The sequence below is a fragment of the Lolium rigidum genome, chromosome 7, assembly GCF_022539505.1.
Source record: "Lolium rigidum isolate FL_2022 chromosome 7, APGP_CSIRO_Lrig_0.1, whole genome shotgun sequence".
NCBI classification, from domain to species: Eukaryota; Viridiplantae; Streptophyta; class Magnoliopsida; order Poales; family Poaceae; genus Lolium; species Lolium rigidum.
The window spans coordinates 349,140,490-349,149,470 of record NC_061514.1 but is presented as its reverse complement, the minus strand read 5'-3'; the positions used below and the strand labels follow the sequence as shown (position 1 = coordinate 349,149,470).

General features: G+C 53.1%; 2 protein-coding genes across 2 annotated transcripts; one reads left to right on the top strand and one right to left on the bottom strand.

The window, feature by feature from the left end:
• The first annotated feature begins 2,149 nt into the window (after window positions 1-2,149).
• Window positions 2,150-6,148, top strand: LOC124675294 (COBRA-like protein 1). Its single transcript, XM_047211359.1, has 6 exons — window positions 2,150-2,634; window positions 3,667-3,746; window positions 4,390-4,846; window positions 4,995-5,154; window positions 5,262-5,539; window positions 5,621-6,148. Exons 1-6 carry the CDS (start codon window positions 2,559-2,561, stop codon window positions 5,911-5,913), a joined length of 1,344 nt encoding a protein of 447 aa, XP_047067315.1. The 5' UTR covers window positions 2,150-2,558; the 3' UTR covers window positions 5,914-6,148.
• Window positions 6,149-6,706: 558 nt separating this feature from the next.
• On the bottom strand, window positions 6,707-8,463 carry LOC124677160 (COBRA-like protein 6). The gene is made up of 5 exons (XM_047213163.1): window positions 8,403-8,463; window positions 8,222-8,301; window positions 7,661-8,117; window positions 7,099-7,575; window positions 6,707-6,999 (listed from the first exon to the last, which is right to left on the bottom strand). Exons 1-5 carry the CDS (start codon window positions 8,461-8,463, stop codon window positions 6,707-6,709), a joined length of 1,368 nt encoding a protein of 455 aa, XP_047069119.1.
• Window positions 8,464-8,981: the final 518 nt, after the last annotated feature.

The window sequence follows — 8,981 nt, the reverse complement described above, 5'->3', positions numbered from 1 at the left end:
ATAGCCGTCGAGGCTTCGCCCGTAAGGAAATGACAAAATTGAAGCCAGAACAGTCCAGTTGATATCGTGTGCCGATGGTCATCAGCTAGCTAGTGGAAACATCTTTTGGAAAAGATTGCGCACATAAGACACGAAAAGCTAGACTTTGTTAGTCTAGACGGAACGCGACTGGCAATTCAGATCAGTTAGAGCATCTCCAGTCGCGTCCCCCAAACCGTCCCCCCAAGCGATTTGGGGCGCGCCGGACAAAAAAAGCGTTCCAGCCGCGTCCCCCAAAGCCCTTTTTTGTCCGGCGCGGCCCGACACGGTGTCCGGCGCCCCGAGCCCGTCCCCGTCCCACAGGGGACGCTCCGGGGACGCCGGACACAACGAAAAGCGAGGCGGGGAGTGGCGGGGCCGACGCGTCGGCGGTACGGCTAATTTTAACCCAACCGTCGCCTACCTCGCGACGGAAGTTATTCGCGCGCGCGTGACACACGGCGGCATCTTTGCATTAATGGCGACGGAGGGGCAGGCGAGACGTCTCGTCGGTGCTGCGCGGCCTCCACGCGTCGCCGGCGTTCGCACGCCACCGCCCGTTCCCGCGCGATCTTCCCGCCTCTTCTCGTCCGTTCCCGCGCTTTCTTCCCGACGCCGGCGTCTATAAAAGGTCTCCCGGCTCATCAATGGTAGCCACCACACCCCGCCGGCAACAAACACAGCCCTCGTCGCTCCACAGCCCGTCTCCTCCATCACCCCGCCGGCAACAAACACAGCCCTCGTCGCTCCACGGCCGTCTCCTCCATCACCAATGGCGAACCGCCCGGCGATGGCCACTTCCTCCACCGCCGTCTCCTCCATTGACGAGCCGGCAGCGGCGTGCGGCACTCGAGGAGGCGCTCGAGGAGGAGGCCCGCCGCCGGCGTGAGGCGCAGCAGGCGGCGGATCTTGCGGCGTTCTCCGCCCTCGCCTCCGCCGGCCGAGGAGGCCGCGGCGGCAGCAGCGTGGCAGGAGCAGCAGTGCGACACCGTTGCGGCGTTCGACGCCTCGACGGGACAAGAGGCGCGACGGCGCCGGTTCCGGGAGGACATGGAGCAGCGATGGGCTGACGAGCGCCGGCGCCAGCGCGATGAGCGGCAGGCGCTGTTCCGTGAACGGCGTGACTCGATCGAGCGCCGGCGGCGTGAGTCGATCGAGCTCCGGCAGCAGGCGACGGCGGAGGAGCGTCGACGGGCCGGGAGTCGGCGCTACGGCGCTATGGGGGAGGCGGGCGGAGCGGCTGGCGGCGGCCGACGCGCATGCGGCGGCGATGATGGAGGCGCCAACGGATGTGGAGGAGGAGGCGCCAATGGAGGAGGAGGCCGAGGCGGAGGAGACCGAGGTGGAGGACGACGACGACGACGACGACGAGTTCGACTGGTCCGACGACGACGCCCCGCACCCGGACGAGACGGCCGATCAGCAACGCGCCCTCGTCGAGTCCTTCGAGTCGGAGAAGAAGCTCCAGGACGACGCCCGTGCCCGCGAAGAGGCGGAGATTCGTCGCGCCATCGAGCTCTCCCTCCCGCCGGCCCGGCAGGGGAGGGCGGAGGAGGACTATCGGCGGGAGCGGCACCGTCTGGCCACCGCCGAACGCAAGGAGAGGAGGCGCGCGCAGGAGGAGCTGCGGCGTAGGGGAGGCGACGACGGGGCGGGGCCGTCGAACGCGCCGCCGGGCGGTCACAGCCTAGGTTTAGATGAAATCTAGCCGTTTTCATTCAAACTCTGTAATATATAATCAAAATTGAATGAAAACCTTTATTTTCCTGCACAAATATTCATTTGGGGGCGGCGTTTGGGGGACGCGGCTGGGGAGCGACGTCCCCCAAACGCGGCACGAGCAAAACACGTCCCCCAAACGCTCAATCCGGCGCGGTTTGGGGGACGGTTTGGGGGACGCGACTGGAGATGCTCTTAGCACTAGTGAGGACTGAGGACCAGCCAAGGCAATGGGGACAAATTCTCATCACGCTCATTAGGATACATATGCGGCCTTCAAAATTTAGATGAATCAACTGATTAATTAGTTTCTGCAGTGGGGATATTAGAACTGATGACAATGCAGTACCATTTCGGTCCCTGAGTACACTAGTAAAATTAGATTCCTTCCCGTGGTTGAATGGGACCAGAAATCTTGCATGAGAAAAATACGACAGCTAGTCTTTCACAGAAAAGTGGAAACATGGATGCAGAATCAGTGAATCAAAGAATGGAAAAACGAGCAAGAAACACGGCTGGCAGTAATGGTGATCCAGAAGCTAGCAGCTAGGTTCTTGCACTCCCGCGGAAGCGAGAGGGAAAGGCTTTCCACGAGAATAGCTCAACCCTGTCTGCATGTCTGTCTCTCTGGACAGACACGGCCGCGCGCGCGCAACAAATCCGACCCACACGCCACAAAGCTCTCTTCCTTCTCTCTCCCTTCTTCACTCTCTCTGACCCGCTTCTCTCAAGTTTCTTCGGCACAAAGAACGGACTGGAGGAGGGAGTGATCAGGGGTGAGCAGCTCGTTGCCTCGTTCTTGAGCAAGCTCTCGATCGGCCATGGCGCTGCTGTTCCTGCGCCTTGGTGCCTCCATTGCGCTGCTGCTCGCCCTCTCCGCGCTGGTGCCTTCGTCAGGTAAGGGCTCTTGATTTCTGCCGTTTTCTTTTGCCTTTCCTCTGTTTCTCCAGAGCTGTTCGTCGATTCATGCCCTGTTCGGGCGATAGAAATTTTGGGGACGAGAGATGCGGGGTGATTCCTGGGATCCATGGCCGGAGGATTCGGCAATTAGCAATGCAAAAAAAAATGGGGAGAGGATTTGGTTTGTTTGCTTATTTTGGTAACGTTTCTGGACTTTATTGCTGACACCATATAATGCGATCGTGGTGATCAAAATGTGATTTCCTGGGATTCTGTTGCCCTCTACTTAGTTTTTCCGTTCGGAATGCTATTTTTGCGACCACTGAGTAATCTGTTCTCACGTTAGTTACAGTGTTCTTCACGCAGCCTGCCTACCTGACTGAAACCGGAAGAATCTATCTGACATTCCACTCTCTCCTAAAAAAATATGAGGCTCAAAAACTGTCTCCTAAAGAAGAGTTTGAAATTTCATTACTTCTAGGCCTCTCGCACCATTAGCCCTTCGTCTTACTGTATTTTTATTGTAAAAATCAATTTGGTTTCATATAATCTAGTTTACTGCCTTTTCAGTCCATGTACTTATGCAGGTTTGGTCTATTTTTCATAACCAAATACCACATTTAACAGGGAGACTGAGTGGGTACATACTATATTCTGTTGCAACTCAACGAAAATCGGCCTTATGTATAGTGTCATGCTAAAACTGTGATCTCCTCTTGCTATGTAACGGCAGTTAGTCACAGTAAGATAGGTGTAGTTGAACCATTGTTCTGATCGCTGAAGAGTCCGGTTAGTGTTCATTCAGTTCCATTCAAGGCTTGTTACAAACATCAGTTCTATTTATCGCAACATGTGATGTGTTTCAAAAACACCGACCAGTATAATCTTGGCACTGAATCCTGAATCCTGACCGTAATTTTAATGTTTTCCTAACAAGGCTTCCACCTGATTTATTAAATGTTTTCTGCTATGACATTCTTTGAATTTGGAGTAACCGTGTTTCAAGCAAATTTCCTTGGCATTCTGCAGACGCGTATGATCCGCTTGATCCGGGTGGGAACATCACAATCAAGTGGGATGTGATGGAGTGGAATCCAGATGGCTATACGGTAAGTGAAGCACTGCAGTCTGTTTGAAGCTAGGACCAATTCAGTGCATGCCCCTTTCGTTACAGAAGTCCACATCTGCTTTTGTCATTCTTACATAAGCAAATACCATGACAAGAATATTATAACGAAATATAGCTATTCCGCAACCTTATGTGTACTCCAATCTGTGCAGATTAGCTCAAGTCGTTACCACATGATATATATAATCTTTTTTGTGACGAATTGATCTTTTTCTGTCATTGTTATGCAACAAAATGTGACAGCCTTCACAATATCTGCATAACTGCCAGTAGTGAGCTTTAAGTTGCTTGCTAAACTTTCAGATAGTTGCCAGGACTGAACATTGGTGAATTACCCTGTAAATAAATAAGAAGCTGCCATGACTGAACATTAGTGAATTACCATGTAAATAAATAAACAGTTGGCATGACTGAACATTAGTGAATTAGCCGGTAAATAAATAAATAGTGCATTTGTTTTTGGTGATGTATCGAGCTGCAGGTCAAGGAGTTGCATCATTGAGACTCTCTTCAGATGTATTTTTTAAACTAATAAACTGTTGACCTCCATAAAATCTTTTATCCTGTTCACAGTTCTCTATACTTCCAATTTGCTGACAAACTGTAAAATCACATTCCTCCAGGCTGTTGTTTCACTATACAACTACCAGCAGTATCGTCATATTCAACTGCCTGGCTGGAAACTCAGTTGGATGTGGCAAAAGAAGGAGATAATCTGGAAAATGTTCGGTGGCCAAACCACGGAGCAAGGCGATTGCTCCAAATTCAAAGCAGAAATCCCACATTGCTGCAAGAGGGACCCGGAGATTGTGGACTTGCTTCCTGGGGCACCATATGGCACGCAGTTTGCAAACTGCTGCAGAGGGGGAGTCCTCAACTCATGGGCACAGGACTCTGCCAATGCTGTGGCATCATTTAAGGTCGTTGTTGGTCAGGCAGGGACTTCAAACAAGACTGTCAAAGTGCCGAGCAGTTTCACCCTGAGGGCCCCCGGGCCGGGGTATACTTGCGGACCTGCCAAGGTTGTAAGCCCTACCAAGTTCATTTCACCGGATGGGAGGAGGTCAACTCAAGCCCACGGTAAGAATTTCATTTCCGTGAACTAGTATCTGATGCATATTATGTTTCAGAAATAAGCTTCTAACCTGTTTCACAAGCTCATGATCTTCCTGGAGTAGCAACAACATTGAGCATGCACTTTGGTGACAACTCGTCTTTCCCTGTGCAGTGACATGGAACGTGACATGTACCTACTCACAGTTTGTCGCGCGAAGGTCCCCGACGTGCTGCGTTTCGCTCTCGTCGTTCTACAACGATACCATTGTTAACTGCCCGACATGCTCATGCGGCTGCCAAAATAACAACTCCAAACCAGGAAGCTGCGTTGAGTAAGTTACATTACGTTTGACTTAATCCAGAATAATTCTCCGAAACAGTATAAAAGTAAGAATTTTGTTTGCTCAGTTATGTGATTGTTGAGTGTACTCTTTGACAGAGGCAATTCACCTTATCTGGCTTCTGTGGTGAATGGGCAAAGCACGAGCAGCTTGGAACCACTAGTGCAATGCACCTCTCACATGTGCCCAATAAGGGTGCATTGGCACGTCAAGGTGAACTACAAGGACTACTGGAGGGTGAAGATCACGGTGACAAACTTCAACTACCGGATGAATTACTCGCAGTGGAACCTCGTCGCGCAGCACCCTAATTTTGACAACCTGACTACTATCTTTAGCTTCAACTACAAACCTCTGAGCCCATACGGAACAATAAGTGAGCACTTCACACTTCCATATATGCTGCAGTTGTGTATATTATTTGTTCCAGCTAACGGTAAGTCCTCGACTGTTGCAGACGACACCGCGATGTTGTGGGGCATCAAGTACTACAACGACATGCTGGTGACAGCTGGGCCAGATGGGAACGTTCAGTCCGAGCTTCTGTTCCGGAAGGAGTCCGGGGCGTTCACCTTCCAGAAAGGCTGGGCGTTTCCGAGGAGAGTGTACTTCAACGGTGACAATTGCGTGATGCCGCCTCCAGATGCGTACCCGTGGCTGCCGAATGCTTCGCCGCGGTTGTCGGCTTCACTTACCCTTGCACTCATCACAGTTGGGACAGCAACGGCCTTGCTGCTTGTCCATGCGTAGTAATAGGTGGAATGGATAAATTAGTGCAAAATGCACAGAACTTTTAACGTTTTTAGAAGAGCAGAGACGATTAATCCAACCAAGGCATTCCTAGTTATTGTAAATTATAGCTCAGGCAAGACGAATGCTTAATCATTTAGCAACATTGGCAAGATTTGCTGCAGCATTTGTAGCTATGAACAAGCACATTCAGATAAATGTGTCTATGCAGGGTTATGTTTTGAGTTTTCCAAGATTGAAACAAGAGAACCAAGGATGCAACATCAGTGAACAGAAGACACTGGCATCAGTTCTCATCAGGAAAAGGTGCGATGGATGCAAACTGCAAAGTGTCACTGTCTGTGAATTCCATCCTGATTGTGTTTCTACAGACAGATTTCTTTATCGAAATCATGCTCATGTCCAGTGACCTCCACTTAAAAGAGAGAAAAAGTTAGTACGTTTGATTCTGTCTAGATGAAAACACCATTCGTAATCTTGAAGCCCAAAACACCCAGCTATCTACAGGCAAAACATGGAGGCCAAGGTTATTTCTGAGTTCTCCAAGATTGAAACAAGTGAACGAAAGATGCAACATCAGTGAACAGAATACAGTCCCATCGGTTCTCATCAGACAAACGTGAGATGAATGCTAACTGCAAAGTGTCACTGCCTGTGAATTCCAACCTGATTGCATTTTACGGACATATTTCCCTTTAGAAACTATGCTCATGTCCTGGTTAAAGAGGGGAAAAAGATGATTAAAACACCCAGCTATCTACAGGCAAACATCAGGGCCATCTCGATGTGGCGCTCATGCCATGAGTAGCGCCAAGAACGCGACGCCAGCCACGGAAGAGCTCAGGAGCGACAGTGCCGAGACGGCCGCAGGAGCGGCGTTGGGCATGTATGGGTAGGAGTCCGGCGGCGGCATGAGGCACTCGTCGCCGTTGAAGTAGATCTTCCGCGGGAAGGCCCAGCCCTGCCTGAAGGTGAAGGTGGTGTCGTCCTTGCGCATCAGCACCTCCGACTGCACATTCCCGTAGGGCCCCGCCTCCATGAGCTGGTCGTTGAAGAACTTCATCCCGTAGAACAGCGCCGTGTCATCTGTGGCAATTGGAAACACATCAAAATCGAACTCAACAGCAGAATTCCTCGCCTGTAGTCAGACACGAAATTCAGAGTTTGTTGTGACGACGGGCTTACTGATGGAGCCGTAGGATACGACTGGCTTGTAGTCGAAGCTAAAGACCTCGGTGATGTTGTCGAGGTTAGGGTGCTGCGCGACGAGCGTCCAGCCGGTGTAGTTCATGCGGTAGTTGAAGTTTGTGACGGTGACCTTGGCGCGCCAGTAGTCGTGGTAGTTGAGCTTGACGTGCCAGTGGACGCGCACGGGGCACATGTGCGTGGTGCACTGCAGCAGCGGCGCCGCGCTCTGCCGGTTCACGTGCCCGCGCACCGCCACCGGCACCGGGTGCGCCGCCGTGACGGCGCTCTTCCCCGACGCCGACATGAGGCGCTTCGAGTCGCGCTCGGTGCGGGCGCAGGTCTTGTGGTCGCAGCCGCAGGCGCACTTGGCGCAGGGCACGATGGTGTCGTTGTAGAAGGAGGAGAAGGAGACGCAGCAGGTCGGGTACTTGGACGCCAGGTGCTGCGAGTACGTGCACGTCACGTTCCACGTCACTGCATCCATTGCACGGTCGTCAAAACAACATGTTCATGCACGAACGGCCAAAAATGACTAAAGAGAGAAGATCATTCGACGTACTGAGTGCTTGGGTCTTGCGGCGGTGGTCGGCGGTGAGGAAGACGGTGGAGGGGACGACCTTGGCGGGGCCGCAGGTGTATCCAGGGCCTGGGCCGAGAAGGGTGAAGTTCTTGGGGACCTTGACGGTGCGGTTGGTGGTGCCGGCCTGTCCGACGCTGATCTGGAACGCGGCGACGGAGGCGGAGGGGTCCTGGCCGTAGGCGGAGACGACGCCGCCGCGGCAGCAGTTGGCGATCTGCTGGTTGTAAGGCACGCCGGGGAGGAGGTCGACGACGGCCGGGGTGCGCCTGCAGGAATGCGGGAGGTTGGCCTTGAACTTGGAGCAGTCGCCCTGCTCCGTGGCCTGAGCGCCCACCATGGACCAGATCACCTCGCGCTTCGCCCACGTCCACCCCACCGTCCACCCCGGCGCCATGATTTGCCGGTACATCTGGAAGTTGTTGATCGTCACCGTCGCCTGCATACAAATCGCCATGCCATGCCAACGATTGGTTAGCTAGCTAGTTGGCCGCATAGTACTTCACATTGCTTATGACACGGTCAAGAATTTTGTAAACTCACGACGTATCCGTCGGGCGTCCACGACATGACGTCCCACTTCATGGTGATGTTCCCGTTGGGATCCAAGGGGTCGTAGGCCACTGCAGCAAGATCGACAATGCAGTAGTGTTCAGTTCACCAAAGACCAAATTACCAATCACGAGCAGCAGAATGTTACTAGGATACAGCTTGCATGAGGAACCTGCAAAGGAGAGCGTGGCGGCGAGGACCAGCACGAGCGGGGCGGCGTTGGGAAGCTCCATTTCTCGGCGCGACCGGCAGAGCACGCGTGCGATATCAGGCGAGTGATGGTGTTCGTCCAGTGCCGGGGGCTTTAAGGCAAAGAAAGCTAGGGAGAGGTCAGAGGTGCATTCAGCAAGAAGCTAAGCCATGCCAGCCACCGGCCGGCGGCGCCTGCGCGCGACGTCGATGGCACTGCGCCACCAACCTCGATCGATCTGGTGGTACGTGTGTGCTGTCGATCGGTTGCATGCAGTGCCATCCTTTGGCAGCCTTTTCGATCTCATGGCGCAGTGGCTCCTTGGGTTTGCTTGCAGTTTGGTTCCTCTACGACCAAGCAACGTGGTGGGTGGTCGTCCGGAGTGGGAGTAGGAGCCGAGGAAAGGGACGCCGCGCGCCTGGCGCCACGGCCTCGTGGAGATTTGTAGAAACTACCCGAGATTTCAGTGGCCGTTGCGACCGGTCTCCGATCACGACGGTTCAACATCTGAACACACATGAACATTCTTCAGTTGTTCAGTCCAAGAACAAGCGTGTCGTT